Here is a 16690-nt window from a genome sequence, read left to right as displayed (position 1 = left end):
AGTTTTATAGAACTTAAACACTGATATGAGCTGTTCACAAAAGGTGCTCTTGCCTTGTCGCTTCAATATTTTGTGTTTTGTTCGCTAAGGGTTGTTACACCATTCACCCACTGCTTGGAATGTGCTGTCTCTTCAACAGAGCAGATTTTGCCAGGCTGCAAAATTATCAGAGCGTGTTCATCTCCCCTGCTTTTCTTATCTTGCAGACTTGGATCCACATGCTGGTCATCGTTGGGAGCATCTTGTCTTATTTTTTCTTTGCCTTGGTTTTTGGAGCCATGTGTGTAACTTGCAACCCACCATCCAACCCCTATTGGATTATGCAGGAGCACATGCTGGATCCAGTGTTCTACTTAGTTTGTGTTCTCACAACCTGTGTTGCTCTTCTGCCCAGGTACGGTGTTTATTTTATCATCAAGAGAGTAAGTGAAGTCATAGGCTTAGAATTCGTCAAGCGACTGCTAAGAATAGACAGTAGACCATCCTGTTTAGTAGTGGAAAAGTCAGTCTGTGTACTAGTTAAAATATTGGTTTTAACTCTTTTGCCAGGGAACAGAAGTGGCTTAAGCAAATGAAAAAATTTATTTCTCTCTCAAGGAAAATTCTAGTCTGGTTGATAGTCCACAGGGATAGGGCAGCTTTGCTTCACAAAGGTATTCGAGGACCTAGATCCTTTCCTTTCCTCTTTTTCTTCTGCCATCTCCCAAGGGCGTTGCCCTCATCTGCGTGACTTAAGATGACTCACCACCAGCACATCCAGGTCCTGGGTCCCTGCATCCCTGCATCTCCGCCTGCAGGAGGGAGAAAGAGAAGATGGAAGGCATGCAGCTTTCCATCTTTCTTCTTTTTTATTCTTTTTTGTATTGTCATGACCCAGATGTGGTACACATCATTGCTTATATCCCATTAACTAGAACCTGGGTATGTAGACTCTGAGTGGCTAAAATCTGGGGGCTTCTAAAAAGAAGAATGGGTACTGAGGGACACGTATCTCTGCTACGATCTATAAACACTGAAAACTTACCTCCCTTCTCTGACTTCAGTTACTTTCCCATTTTAGTTTAATTTGATTTCTCATGTCGTATGGGATGGAAATGGCTAAGAAGTATGCGTGGGTTTCTAATCTATAGATTTCTTGAACTCTTCAGAGCTCTTCCCCTTTATAGTTTTATAAAATCTATCTGTTTAGCTGAAAACACTATAGGAAATAGCTGTTCTACCTTTTTAAACATGATATGAGCGTCAAATGGTGATTCAATATTATTCTCTAACAGGGTTGACAAATTGGCTCACAGGCCAAATCTGACCCACTGCCTGCTTTTGTAAAGTTTTATTTATAGACATACTCACTAATTTAAGTATTGTCTATGGCTGCTTTTGCACTACAACAGCAGAATTGAACAGTTCCAACAGAGACTATTTGGCTCATAAAGCCTGAGATATTACTGTCTGGTCCATTGGACAAAAGTTTGCCAACCCCAGTCTGTAACACAATCATAAGGCACAATGGGCACAAACCCTTTGTTGCTGAAAGACATCCGTTCTAGAAATGCATAAGAAAAACCCACCTGAGTCATTCTGTGGTGGTTACAGTTGTATACTTAATATCACTGGTAAACTGAGATGATTCTGTAGTGTTCACTGTTATTACCAGCTTTCAGATTAAAAACTGACAAGATGAACTTTTAGAATTTATGAAGGAACAATTACTTTTAAGTTATAGCCTGAAATTTTTCTTCAAGAGCATTAATGGTACAATTTTATCTAATATTGTCGTGGTGAGCTGAAAAAACTGACCCCCTAAAATATATCCGTGTCCTAATCCCTGGAACCTGGTGAATATTTTATTTAGCGAAAAAAGGAATTTGCAGATGTGATTAAGGATCTTGAGATGGGGAGATTATCTGGCTGGGCCCTAAATGCCCTCACAAGTGTCTTTATCAGAGAGAAGCAGGGCGAGATTTGACACTGACAGAAAAGGAGAAAGCACTTTGACCATGGTAGCAGAGATCTCTTGGTCACAAGCCAAGGAATGCCTGCAGCCACCAGAAGCCAGAAGGGGCAAGGAATGAGTTCTCCCCTAGAGCCTCCAGAGGGAGCATGGCCTTTCCAACACCTTGATTTTGTTTCAGTGAAACTGATTTCAGAATTCTTGGCCTTCAGAACTGTGAGAGAATAAGGTTTTGTTATTCTAAGCCAGCACATTTATGGTAATTTGTAACAGCAGCTATAGGAAACTAATACAGACTTTGGTATCAGAAAGGTGGGTGCTGCTGTAACAAATACCTAAAAATGTGAAATAGACTTTGAAATTAGATAATGGGCAGAGCCTGGAAGAATTTTGAGGCACATAATAGAAACATACTAGACTCCCTTAAACAGACTGTCAATAGAAGTATGGACATTACAGTGCCTGCTGGTGAAAATTCAGAAGCAAGGAGGAAGCATGGGCAGAGAGAGCCATATCATCTTGGAAAACACGTAAATGGTCATAAATAGGATGTTGCTAGAAATATGAACATTAAAGGCACTGCTGGTGAGGGCTCAGAAGGAGAAGCATGTTATTGGAAATTGGAGGAAAGGGGATCTTTGCAATATAGTGGCAAAAAACATAGCTGAATAGTGTTCTACTGTTATGTGGAAAGCAGAATTTGTAAGTGATGAACTTGGATGTTTAGCTGAGGAGTTTTCTAAGCAAATTTTTGAAGGTTTGGTCTGGTTTCTTCTTGCCGCTTATAGAAAAATGTGAGAGAAAAGAGACTGAGGGAAGTACTGTTAAGCCCAAAGGAACTAGATTTAGAAAATTCTCAGCCTATCCAGATTTCAAATTTGCTAAAATTAGGAGATTGGCTGTTGGGCGTATGCTCTGGAGAGAAGGCCCAGAGTGTGGCTGGACAGCCTTTGCTAGTGCTGAAGAGATCAGGTGTGTGACTCATAGATCCTCTCAACCATCTCAGCAGTCACCAAGGAAGGAGCTGAGATATACAGGAAAGATCTGTGGAGGACCCTCTTATCTAATGGTGTAAATACCCATGACATACATTGGAGACTCACAAGGTTTTTGTGAATGCTATAGCAGCATAAATACTATCAGCTTGGACTGAAAGGGACAAGTTTGTGGTAATTTGCTGCAATAGTCATAGGAAACTAATAGCTAGCATTTAAAAAAATACTCACTTACTGTGTGCCAATGCTTGGCCTGCTTTATATGTATTATCTCATTTAACTTAACATTAAGGCTGTAGCACTATTGGTATCTCTACTTTTACAGGTTTTATTTTTTATTTATTTGACAATCAGGAACTATTTTCTCAGTGCTTTACAAATATTAATTTAATATTGTTATTATTTCCATTTTATAATTCACTTATTCTCCCCCTTTACCTCAAGAAGGGTCATCAGACCCTTCTACTTTTTTTAATTGGTGAGTATTTTTTGTGTCCCATAATGCATTTGAGGTGAATGTAATCTTGTGATGCTTTTTGTAACCTAGGTTTATATACAGAGTTCTTCAGGGATCCCTGTTCCCATCTCCAATTCTGAGGGCAAAACACTTTGACAGACTGCCTGCAGAGGAGAGGACTGAAGCTCTCAAGAAGTGGAAAGAGGCTGGAAAGATGGATCAGTTGACATCTAAGTATTCTGACCACTCAGCTGTTAAGTCAGAGAGAATACCCATTTCTGACCCTTCTGCTGTCTTTGCAGTGATGTCGGCAACTTCTTGTGCTGTTGAGCAAGGAAATTTATCTGTATGTGAAACTGCTTTAGACTCAGACTACTCTGAAAATAAGGCCTCAGGGATGGCTGGACCCTCAAAGGATTAAGAAAGCAGAATATCCTCCTTGGAGTTGCAAGTAGTCCTTCGAGTTTGGAAGAGGGCCTTTGAAGAGGCTCCTCTACCAAACCAGCATGACTTGGATTTTTCCTTAAGGGACAAGAACATTTTACTGGGCTTGGAAAAGCCAATGTGATGACCTTTACTGTATGTTTGTAGACATTTGTGAAGGAGGTTAGAGTTTGACCTGAACAGAGTTTAGAGAAGTGAAATATTTAATTCAGAATCAAATGCTTTTAGGAAACTTTTTGGATTTTGTAAAAGCATTTTAATTGTTCTAGAAATGCAGATATTTTCAAGGGAATTCATTTGAGACATATATTTATTTTACTGTCTGCTCATTTCAGTGTTCTCCTGAGGTGGAAGGCTTCACTGGTAACGGGCAGCAGGGATGCCAGGGTTCCATGGAGATGTGTTCTTCTCTCTGCTTCCTGTCAACAGAAGACTTTTTATGAGGTATACCTCTGTGCAGATGTTTTCAATTGGGAAACAGAGGCCATAGGTAAGGAATACAAAATCAGCTGAGTGTAGGGGCCCTTTGTCAATTTCCCGTATTCTAAAACTGACAGTAGCCTAATCAAAATGAGACAATCAATTTCAGAACAGTCTTCAGGAGATCATTTGAGGGTATATAGTCTTTACAATACCCTACAACTTTTCTGCTGTTGCAACCTCTAAAAATGAGATATTATGGAACTGACACGAATACAGGTGGTTCTCAGGAGGATTCCATGAGGTTCTTAGATTTGTTTTTTAATACATTTTAGGACAAGAATGTCTATATAAAGTTAATTGCTGTTGCAAATCATGTATGCTGGTTTTAGTTGAAACAAAGAAACTAGTTCCTACCAAAACTGCCAGGTATTATTTTAAGATCATATATTCTTGTTGAGTTCTTTTAAAAGTCTATATCTGTCCATCTGAAAATTGTCGGCCACCCAGAATTTCCTTCATGAAATTTCCATGCTAATATTCCATGTCTATATGAAGCTCTTCTTAATGACTATTCAAGTATTATGCTCAGGGCTTAATCTTCTACCTGCTACCTACTGTCCTGGTCTGACATTTTTTGTAGCCTTCTGATGTTATTGCAAATGGTCTTTTATATAGACTGGTTTCTAGAATATTCAAAATCCCATATGGCTAATGGAGGTAGCTTTCATCTTTCTTATGATTTTTTTAAAATAAACTGTTTAATAAATAACATATACAAAAAGCTGTCATTGCTCCTATAGATACTCACCAAATCCAACAGTAATTGGTACCAGAGCTTAGAAGGAAAATCCCAAAGCACACCTTTTACCAGAATATTGTTTTGACCTTTTCTTACACAGAAAAGTCAGTGATCCTCATAGCAGCTGGCATTCATTCCTTGAGATCATCATCTTCCGATAAATAAAAATTTAGAGATATATTCACTTGCAAATAAAAGATTAGAATCTAAGGATAAAAAGAGTGAGTCCAAAAGACTAAGAGGAAAGGTCAGTCTCCAGGATGTAAAGTATCTGTACACATGAGTTAGAGGAAAGTCTTGAGTCTTCATGTTATGGGTCTACAATCTCTTATCCACAATTCCACAATCTCAAGAACTCTGAAAACTGAAAAAGTTTTCATAAATTAGGCACAAATTCAATGTCTTAAACAGATGTAAGGCTATTTATTTATTTAACGTAATTATTCATATATTTTGCTACGAAAATATTAGTAGATTTTATTACTGGGTGCTAAATGTTGTAATGTTATGCTTTTTAAATTTTTTAAAATTCTGGATTCTGAAACACTTCTGGCCCTCAGGCAAAAGAGATTTGGGATCTATATGAAGCCTTTAAAGGGTCTTATCTACAATAACTCTTTTACACAAAGTTACCCAAGCTGATGTGGTCTGTTGCATTTCGGTATTCAGTGTATTTCACCAAATTTGGGGGAGCCCAAATCTGCTCCTAGTAGCCAAAAAAAAAAAAAATTAAAGGTATACATGTGTGATACAATTTTACCCAAAAAGATTTATAAAAGAATTGGATCAGATTCCCAAAATGTGCTCTAGACATGAAAGATCCTTGCCTTCTTATCAGGGCTGAAGTTTTCCTTGGACCTTCAATGGGTTATTGGAGACTGCTAGCAACCTCTCATTTCAGACTAATCAAAGAGCCATCTTCCATCTAAAATAAAAGAGCATGTTCCTGGGGGAGTGAGATATAAGACAAGAAAATTTTGATTCGTGGGAAACTGGGTGCCAACTATAATAGTGGGAGGCACCGTTTTCTGGTGCTTGCTCCATGTTTTATATCCATAAAAAGAAAAGATTATACCATTTTATTTGTATTAAGGGTTACTTAAAATAAGTACAATATGTATATTTCACTGAACATAAGTTGAGCATATGTTGTTACATTATGTACCTATAAGTATAACAAAACTGACATACGTTCTTAAACTTTCATACAGTTGTGACCACAATTCGGTTGCCGGATTTTACATTCTCAATAGGTTTATAAAAACTACAGAACAAGAGATGAATAATGTGGAAAGTGTCAAGACAACTTTTCAAATGTCACCTACGCACACATATAGAAAAGAGTACAAAAAAGACACGTATAAAATTGCAGGTAGTCTCTGGGGAATGCTGAGGCAGCCCAGGTTGCTGGTGGAGGGAATCCTACTTGTTCAAAAGGCATTTGGATGTTGCAAAATGGAAGCCTGACTAATTTAAGTAGGTGCATGTGAAGATTTGTGTTTTGAAGCTTTTTTGTGGGGAAAAAATACTGTAACCACTAAGTACTTCAAAATTGATGTGTGTAAAGTGGCCTAGTGCTTAAAAGCATCTTTAAATTTTTGTTTTAATTATCAATGGGAAGAAATGGCAACACCAGAAATTAAACATCTTTCAAGGAAAATTACAAAATGTTTTTCTCCGTGCAAAGTTTTACTGTGCTTTCAGATACATTTCTGTGACTTTATTGGTATGGACGAACACAAGAAAACTGGAAAATACTTAATTAGGGGTGGGGTGCAATTTACTTTTCTTTTAAAAAAATTGCATCTCTCTACTCTAAAGCAAATCCTCGTATAGCAAAGTTTAATCTCAACTTCATTGTCACATAGGCAGAATGAAATATTTCCCACAGGTATTTTCCTAGTTGTCGAAATCTCAATTGGCTAAGTGATACACAGTGAACAAACCCCAGCTCTAGGAAGGTTCTACGGAGACTTTTCTATAAAATTACTATCTTTATTTAAATTCAGAATGGGCAGTCCAAGCATGTCAAGTGCTAATATTGATGTCAAAAGAGCTTTGTGCTCAATGTGATTTGCTATTTCAGCTACCTAAATGGATGCTCTGTCTTTCATAAGTTCTCAGAATTATGCAGACTTTAGAAGAGTAATAGTAAATAACTTAAGCATGTAAATTATCTTGGCTTTTAATAAATCAAAAGCAAGTCTCCGATGTTAATACTGTAATTTGCCATTATGCTCTTGTGCTTGAGAAACAAAAGCTGGCAAAGATTAGTCAGCCTGGATCTCAATGTCCTTTTTGTGATTGGACAAAAGGGATGTCCAATCCCTTTATGTCCTTTCTCTAACCTGTTACCCTAGTCCCCTCACTCTTCTCTTTCCAGGGTTGATCATTTCATGTTACAGTCAAGGTTAGGCCTTCCTGGCAAAAGAACAAACTCTGTTTTGCTTTGGTTTTTAAAAGATTTTCATTCAACTTGATGTAAGAGAAAAATAGAATTGAAAAAAAAAAAAAGCTGCATAAAATTAGGCCAAGACAAACATGAACATTGGCAGTGCACTGCGGAGCATTACCGTCCGTGAAAGTGCTTTCACACAGCTCTCTGCAGGAAGTCCTCCACTGTCGAGAAGGCTATTTGCTCTGAGTGTCGCAGGGAAAAGTCTCTGATCGTCTCTGGAATTAGTTTAAGAAAAAGGTGTGGATGTATATCTGTCTTTCAATCCATTTGACAAAGTATGTCACGTTGCTATAAACTCCAGGTCCCAGGACTTTGGAAAAGCAGACAGAGCCCCATGAAGTTAAGCCAAATAATGTCCACTGTCCTCCAGGCCGCTCACAAACCAGAGGCCCACCACTGTCACCCTGTAATGAAGAGTAGTGGATGTTAGTCACTGGTATGTCAGAGACCTCATGGCGTCCAGGCTACCTGAGGGTAAAATAAAGCCAAACCCGGTTTTTAACCAATATCCTGAAAAATTTCAGCAAAGCTCTCATTGTCAACCTGAGAGCTTTCCACTGCATAAACAGAACTTTCAAATGAACATTTTAAATCTTGATCTTTAAAAGAATAGAAATGACTTGGGAAAGGACTATATTCTTTTCTTCCATGAAATCAGAGGACTTTTTGTCATTTCCTGCACTTAATGAAAATATATCAAACTTTTTTTTTAATTTAGCATATCAGAACTGAGTCTCTCATAATTGATTTCATTCTTTAATTTTGATCCACTTTATAAATGTAGAACATACCCAAAATGGAACATTCAAGGATAGTTTTCCCACAAAAAAAAAGTGCTAGAAAAATACTCTAAAATAATTCATTACTTTCAAGATTCTTGCTATGTGAATGAATGCATTAAGTAAGACCGCTTAATGTATTTAATAGAAAAAAATTAGCATGCTTAAACAGAAAATACCACATAAGAATTAATTACAGTAAAACATTATTTATTTATAACCTACATTTTATTTCACATGCATAGTGATTTTCATTCTTGATATTTAAGTTTAGGTGTTGCAGGCAAGTTTTACTCAGTTTTTTTGTCCACATATAATTAACAGAAAAACACTATGGCTTTTAAAATGCTAATGTTTGCTACATCTGAAAAGATGAGAATGAGAGATGTATTCTGCATGGCCTCCAAAGAGAAGGATTGATACCCTAGAAAATAAGTAAGTATGTGGACTCATGGCAGAAATTTACAAATACTCCTTGCCCTGCAAGAATTTCAAACTTGGAAGTGCATCTATGGTCCTCTCACTTCGTAATGTCGGGGAATAGTAAAAATCATGTTTATTGATGCTCTTCTAAACACTTTCCCTGTATTAGTTCATTTAATCCTCATGAAATCCCTACAGGTTAATAATAATAATTATTATTATTTACATGTTATTACTTATATAATTACTTAAATATATAATAATAATTATAACTGTTATATCTATTTTGGAGATGATAAAACTGAAGCAGAGTTTTATAACTTGTTCATTAGCAGAGCTAGGAGTTAAACCCAGGCGGTCTGGCACATGACTCCAACTTTATAACTACTAGGTTATCTTGTTTCTTAGAAATGCTACTGAATACAACTGCTATTAAACCAAAATTGACTTTATGATTGTGCTGTATGCTTTTGTAGAAGTGGTGATCTGTTTTTTTTTTTAATTGAAGTTTAGTTGACTTAGAATATTGCGTTAGTTTCAGGTGTACAGCAAAGTGATTCAGTTACATATTTCTTCAGATTATTTTCCATTATAGGTTAATACAAGATATTGAATATAGTTCCTTGCACTATACAGTAAGTACTTGTTGCTTATCTACTTTATGTATAGTAGTTTGTTAGTGCCATACTCCTAATTTATCCCTTCCCCCCTCCCTCTCCCCTTTGGTAACTATAAGTTTGTTTTCTATGTCTGTGAGTCTTTCTATTTTATATGTAGATCCATTTGTATTATTTTTTAGATTTCACATGTAAGTGATATCATATAATATTTGTCTTTCTTGGACTTCACTAAGTATACTATTCTCTAGGTCCATCCATGTTGCTGCAAATGGAATTATTTCATTCTTTTTTATGGCTGAGTAATAGTCCATTGTACCACATCCTCTTAAGCCAATCAGGTGTTGGTGGGCACTTGGGTTGTTTCCATGTCTTAGTTATTGTAAATAGTGCTGCTATGAACAATGGGGTGCATATATCTTTTCGAATTAGAGTTTTCATCTTTTCCAGATATATGCCCAGGAGAGGGATTGCTGGATCATATGGTAACTCTATTTTTAGTTTCTTAAGGAACCTCTGTACGGTTTTCCATACTGGCTACACCAATTTAAATTCCCACCAACAGTGTAGAAGGGTTCCCTTTTCTCCACACCCTCTCCAGCATTTATTATTTGCAGACTTTTTGATGATAGCCAGTCTGACCAGTGTGAGGTGATACATCATATGGTTTTGATTTGTACTTCCCTAATAATTAGCGGTGTTAAGCATCTTCTCATGTGCCTTTTGGACATCTGTATGTTGTTTTTGGAGAAATATCTATTTAGGTTTTCTGTCCATTGGGTTGTTTGTTTTTTCAATATTGAATTGTATGAGCTGTTTGTATATTTTGGACATTAACCCCTTGTCAGTCACATCATTTGCAAATATTTCCTCCCATTCTGTAGGTTGTCTTTTTGTTTTGTTGATGGTTTCCTTTGATGTGCAAAAGCTTTAAGTTTGATTAGGTCCCATTTGTTTATTTTTGCTTTTATTTCTTTTGCCTTGGGAGACTGATCTAAGAAAATCTTGCTATGATTTATGGCAGAGAATGTTTTGCCTATGTAATCTTCTACGAGTTTTATGGTATGTCTTACATTTAGTTCTTTAAACCACTTTGAATTTATTTTTCTATAAGGTATGATTTACATGTAGCTGTCCAGCTTTCCCAACACCACTTTTTGAAGAGATTGTCTTTTCTGCATTGTATTCTTGACTCCTTTGTCATAGATTAATTGATCATAAGTGTTTGGGTTTATTTCTGGCCTCTCTATCCTGTTCCATTGATCCATATGTCTGTCTTTGTGCCAATACCAAGCTATTTTGATTACTGTAACTTTGTAGTATAGTCTGAAGTCTGGAAGGGTTATGCCTCCAAGCTTTGTTATTTTTCCTCAGGATTGCTTTGGCAATTCTGGGGTCTTTCGTGGTTCCACATAAATTTTAGGTTTACTTGTTCTAGTTATGTGAAAAAAATGTCATGGGTATTTTGACAGGGATTGCATTAAATCTGTAGATTGCTTTGGGTAGTATGGCCAGTTTAATAATACTCCTTCTTCCAATCCAAGAGCATGGGATATCTTTCCATTTCCTTGAATCATCTTCAGTTTACTTTACAATGTTTTATAGTTTTTAGTATAAAGGTCTTTTACCTCATTGGTTAAGTTTATTCCTAGGTATTTTTTATGTGATTTTAAAAAGGATTTTTAAATTTTCTTTCTGATATTTCATAGTTAGTGTAAAGAAATGCAACAGATTTCTGTATATTAATCTTGTATTCTGCTACCTTGCTGAATTCATTTATTAGTTCTAATAGTTTTTGTGTGGAGACTTTAGGATTCTCTATATAGAGCATCATATCATCTGTAAATAGTGACAGTTTTATCTCTTTCCCTCCAACTTGGATACTTTTTCTTTTTCCTGTCTGATTGCTGTGGCTAGGACTTCCAATACTATTTTGAATAGAAGTGGTGAGAGTGGGCACCCTTGTCTTGTTCCTGAGTTTAGCAGGAAGGTTTTCAGCTTTTCACCATTGAGTATTATGTTGGCTGTAGGTTTGTCACAAATGGCTTTTATTATGTTGAGATATGTTCCCTCTATACCCACTTTGGTGAGAATTTTTATCATGAATGGATGTTGAATTTTTTCAAATGTTTTCTCTGCATCTATTGAGATGATCATGTGCTTTGTCTTTCCTTTTGTTAATCTGGCACATTACATTGATACATTTTTCATCTATATTCATCAAATATATTGACCTGTAATTTTCTTTTCTTGTAGTGTCTTTGTCTGATTTTGGTATCAGGGTGATGGTGGCTTCATGGAGTGACTCTGGGAGTTTTCCCTCCTTTTCAATTTTTAAGCATAGTTTGAGAAGGGTAGGTATAAGTTTTTCTTTGTATGTTTGGTAGAATTCCCCAGTGAGGCCATCAGGTCCTGGACTTTTGTTTGCAGGGAGTTTTGTTTTGTTTTCTTTTACAGATTCTATTTCACTTACAGTGCTCAATCTGTTTAAAGTATCTGTTTCTTCTTGATTCCATTGTTTTTTGTTTGTTTTTTTATTTCTGAGATATACATTTTAAAGTAAAAACTAGAATTATGACTTATAACATTATACTAGAACATATAAGATTTTTAGAAATTTCATTTAATGTCTGAAACATTTATATTAACATATTTCCATACAAATAACCCAATGAAACTTTAGTATTAGTTGTTTGTTTTTTTACACTGCAGATTCTTATTAGTCATCAGTTTTATACACATCAGTGTATACATGTCAATCCCAATCGCCCAATTCAGCATACCACCATCCCCACCCCACCACAGTTTTCCCCCTTTGGTGTCCATATGTCTGTTCTCTACGTATGTGTCTCAACTTCTGCCCTGCAAACCAGCTCATCTGTACCATTTTTCTAGGTTCCACATACATGCGTTAATATACGATATTTCTTTTTCTCTTTCTGACTTACTTCACTCTGTATGACAGTCTCTAGATCCCTCCACGTCTCAACAAATGACTCAATTTCGTTCCTTTTTATGGCTGAGTAATATTCCATTGTATATATGTACCACAACTTCTTTATCCATTCATCTGTCGATGGGCATTTAGGTTGCTTCCATGACCTGGCTATTGTAAATAGTGCTGCAATGAACATTGGGGTGCATGTGTCTTTTTGAATTACGGTTTTCTCTGGGTATATGCCCAGTAGTGGGATTGCTGGATCATATGGTAATTCTATTTTTAGTTTTTTAAGAAACCTCCATACTGTTCTCCATAGTGGCTGTATCAATTTACATTCCCACCAACAGTGCAAGAGGGTTCCCTTTTCTCCACACCCTCTCCAGCATTTCTTGTTTGTAGATTTTCTGATGATGCCCATTCTAACTGGTGTCGGGTGATGACTCATTGTAGTTTTGATTTGCATTTCTCTAATAATTAGTGATGTTGAGCATCTTTTCATGTGCTTCTTGGCCATCTGTATGTTTTCTTTGGAGAAATGTCTATTTAGGTCTTCTGCCCATTTTTGGATTGGGTTGTTTGTTTCTTTAATATTGAGCTGAATGAGCTGTTTATATATTTTGGAGATTAATCCTTTGTCCGTTGATCGTTTGCAAATATTTTCTCCCATTCTCAGGGTTGTCTTTTCGTCTTGTTTATGGTTTCCTTTGCTGTGCAAAAGCTTTGAAGTTTCATTAGGTCCCATTTGTTTATTTTTTGTTTTTATTTCCATGACTCTAGGAGGTGGATCAAAAAAGATCTTGCTGTGATTTATGTCAAAGAGTGTTTTTCCTATGTTTTCCTCTAAGAGTTTTATAGTGTCGAGTCTTATATTTAGGTCTCGAATCCATTTTGAGTTTATTTTTGTGTACGGTGTTAGGGAGTGTTCTAATTTCATTCTTTTACATGTAGCTGTCCAGTTTTCCCAGCACCACTTATTGAAGAGACTGTCTTTTCTCCATTGTATATCTTTGTCTCCTTTGTCATAGATTAGTTGACCATAGGTGCGTGGGTTTATCGCTGGGCTTTCTATCTTGTTCCATTGATCTATGTTTCTGTTTTTGTGCCAGTACCATATTGTCTTGATTACTGTAGCTTTGTAGTATAGTCTGAAGTCAGGGAGTCTGATTCCTCCAGCTCCGTTTTTTTTCCTCAAGACTGCTTTGGCTATTCGGGGTCTTTTGTGTCTCCATACAAATTTTAAGATGATTTGTTCTAGTTCTGTAAAAAATGCCATTGGTAATTTGATAGGGATTGCATTGAATCTGTAGATTGCTTTGGGTAGTATAGTCATTTTCACAATATTGATTCTTCCAATCCAAGAACATGGTATATCTCTCCGTCTGTTGGTATCATCTTTAATTTCTTTCATCAGTGTCTTATAGTTTTCTGCATACAGGCCTTTTGTCTCCCTAGGTAGGTTTATTCCTAGGTATTTTATTCTTTTTGTTGCAATGGTAAATGGGAGTGTTTCCATAATTTCTCTTTCAGATTTTTCATCATTAGTGTATAGGAATGCAAGAGATTTCTGTGCATTAATTTTGTATCCTGCAACTTTACCAAATTCATTGATTAGCTCTAGTAGTTTTCTGGTGGCATTTTTAGGATTGTCTATGTATAGTATCATGTCATCTGCAAATAGTGACAGTTTTACTTCTTTTCCAACTTGTATTCCTTTTATTTCTTTTTCTTCTCTGATTGCCAAGGCTAGGACTTCCAAAACTATGTTGAATAATAGTGGTGAGAGTGGACATCCTTGTCTCGTTCCTGATCTTAGAGGAAATGCTTTCAGTTTTGCACCGTTGAGAATGATGTTTGCTGTGGGTTTGACGTATATGGCCTTTATTATGTTGAGGTAGGTTCCCTCTGTGCCCACTTTCTGGAGAGTTTTTATCATAAATGGGTATTGAATTTTGTCAAAAGCTTTTTCTGCATCTCTTGAGATGACCATATGGTTTTTATTCAATTTGTTAATATGGTGTATCACATTGATTGATTTGCGTATATTGAAGAATCCTTGCATCACTGGGATAAATCCCACTTGATCGTGGTGTATGATCCTTTTAATGTGTTGTTGGATTCTGTTTGCTAGTATTTTGTTGAGGATTTTTGCATCTATATTCATCGGTGATATTGGTCTGTAATTTTCTTTTTTTGTAGTATCTTTGTCTGGTTTTGGTATCAGGGTGATGGTGGCCTCATAGAATGAGTTTGGGAGTGTTCCTTCCTCTGCAATTTTTTGGAAGCATTTGAGAAGGATGGGTGTGAGCTCTTCTCTAAATGTTTGATAGAATTCACCTGTGAAGCCATCTGGTCCTGGACTTTTGTTTGTTGGAAGATTTTTAATCACAGTTTCAATTTCATTACTTGTGATTGGTCTGTTCATATTTTCTGTTTCTTCCTGGTTCAGTCTTGGAAGGTTATACCTTTCTAAGAGTTTGTCCATTTCTTCTAGGTTGTCCATGTTATTGGCATAGAGTTGCTTGTAGTAGTCTCTTAGGATGCTTCGTATTTCTGCCGTGTCTGTTGTAACTTCTCCTTTTTCATTTCTAATTTTATTGATTTGAGTCCTCTCCCTCTTTTTCTTGATGAGTCTGGCTAATGGCTTATCAATTTTATTTATCTTCTCAAAGAACCAGCTTTTAGTTTTATTGATGTTTGCTATTGTTTTCTTTGTTTCTATTTCATTTATTTCTGCTCTGATCTTTATAATTTCTTTCCTTCTGCTAACTTTGGATTTTGTTTGTTCTTCTTTCTCTAGTTCCTTTAGGTGTAAGGTTAGATTGTTTACTTGAGATTTTTCTTGTTTCTTGAGGTAGGCTTGTATAGCTATAAACTTCCCTCTTAGAACTGCTTTTGCTGCATCCCATAGGTTTTGGATCATCGTGTTTTCATTGTCATTTGTCTCTAGGTATTTTCTGATTTCCTCTTTGATTTCTTCAGTGATCTCTTGGTTATTTAGTAATGTATTGTTTAGCCTCCATGTGTTTGTGTTTTTTACATCTTTTTCCCTGTAATTCATTTCTAATCTCATAGCGTTGTGGTCAGAAAAGATGCTTGATATGATTTCAATTTTCTTAAATTTACTGAGGCTTGATTTGTGACCCAAGATGTGATCTCTCCTGGAGAATGTTCTGTGTGCACTTGAGAAGAACGTGTAATCTGCTGTTTTTGGATGGAATGTCCTATAAATATCAATTAAATCTATCTGGTCTATTGTGTCATTTAAAGCTTCTGTTTCCTTATTTATTTTCATTTTGGATGATCTGTCCATTGGTGTAAGTGAGGTGTTAAAGTCCCCCACTATTATTGTGTTACTGTCGATTTCCTTTTATAGCTGTTAGCAGTTGCCTTATGTATTGAGGTGCTCCTATGTTGGGTGCATATATAATTGTTATATCTTCTTCTTGGATTGATCCCTTGATCAGTCTGTACTGTCCTTTTCTGTCTCTTGTAACAGTCTTTAAAGTCTATTTTGTCTGATACGAGTATTGCTACTCCAGCTTTCTTTTGATTTCCATTTGCATGGAATATCTTTTTCCATCCCCTCACTTTCATTCTGTATCTATCCCTATATCTGAAGTGGGTCTCTTGTAGACAGCATATATATGGGTGCTGTTTTTGTATCCATTCAGCAAGTCTGTGTCTCTTGGTTGGAGCATTTAATCCATTCATGTTTAAGGTAATTATTGATATGTATTTTCCTATGACCATTTTCTTAATTGTTTTGGGTTTGTTTTTGGAGGTCCTTTTCTTCTCTTGTGTTTCCCACTTAGAGAAGTTCCTTTAGCATTTGTTGTAGAGCTGGTTTGGTGGTGCTGAATTCTCTTAGCTTTTGCTTGTCTGTAAAGCTTTTCATTTCTCCATCAAATCTTAATGAGATCCTTGCTGGGTAGAGTAATCTTGGTTGTAGAGTAATCTTGGTTGTAGGTTCTTCCCTTTCATCACTTTAAGTATATCATGCCACTTCCTTCTGGACTGTAGAGTTTCTGCTGAGAAATCAGCTGTTAACCTTATGGGAGTTCCCTTGTATGTTATTTGTCATTTTTCCCTTGCTGCTTTCAATAATTTTTCTTTGTCTTTAATTTTTGTCAATTTGATTACTATTTGTCTCAGTGTGTTTCTCCTTGGGTTTATCCTGTATGGGACTCTCTGTGCTTCCTGGACTTGAGCGGCTATTTCCTTTCCCATGTTAGGGAATTTTTCGACTATAATCTCTTCAAATACTTTCTCTGGTTCTTTCTCTCGGTCTTCTCCTTTTGGGACCCCTATAATGCGAATGTTGTTGCGTTTAATGTTGTCCCAGAGGTCTCTTAGGCTGTCTTCATTTCTTCTCATTCTTTTTTCTTTAGTCTGTTCCGCAGCAG

General features: G+C 36.3%; 2 protein-coding genes across 3 annotated transcripts in view; one reads left to right on the top strand and one right to left on the bottom strand.

Annotated features, from left to right (window-relative positions):
* ATP10D (ATPase phospholipid transporting 10D (putative)) overlaps window positions 1-6718 on the top strand; it is a 135098-nt gene extending 128380 nt beyond the window's left edge. For both annotated transcript variants that reach the window (XM_059923059.1, XM_059923060.1), the window contains 2 exons: window positions 207-394; window positions 3494-6718. In XM_059923059.1, the coding sequence (XP_059779042.1) occupies window positions 207-394; window positions 3494-3824 (519 nt within the window). In that variant the 3' untranslated portion in view covers window positions 3825-6718. The remainder of the gene's footprint in view (window positions 1-206; window positions 395-3493) is intronic.
* Window positions 6719-7676: 958 nt separating this feature from the next.
* Window positions 7677-16690, bottom strand: part of CORIN (corin, serine peptidase) — a 267360-nt gene continuing 258346 nt past the window's right edge. The window contains exon 22 of the mRNA XM_059923062.1: window positions 7677-7931. Within this exon, the coding sequence (XP_059779045.1) occupies window positions 7749-7931 (183 nt within the window). The 3' untranslated portion in view covers window positions 7677-7748. The remainder of the gene's footprint in view (window positions 7932-16690) is intronic.

The sequence above is a fragment of the Balaenoptera ricei genome, chromosome 5, assembly GCF_028023285.1.
Source record: "Balaenoptera ricei isolate mBalRic1 chromosome 5, mBalRic1.hap2, whole genome shotgun sequence".
Taxonomy (NCBI): Eukaryota; Metazoa; Chordata; class Mammalia; order Artiodactyla; family Balaenopteridae; genus Balaenoptera; species Balaenoptera ricei.
This window is presented reverse-complemented; position numbering and strand designations above follow the sequence as displayed.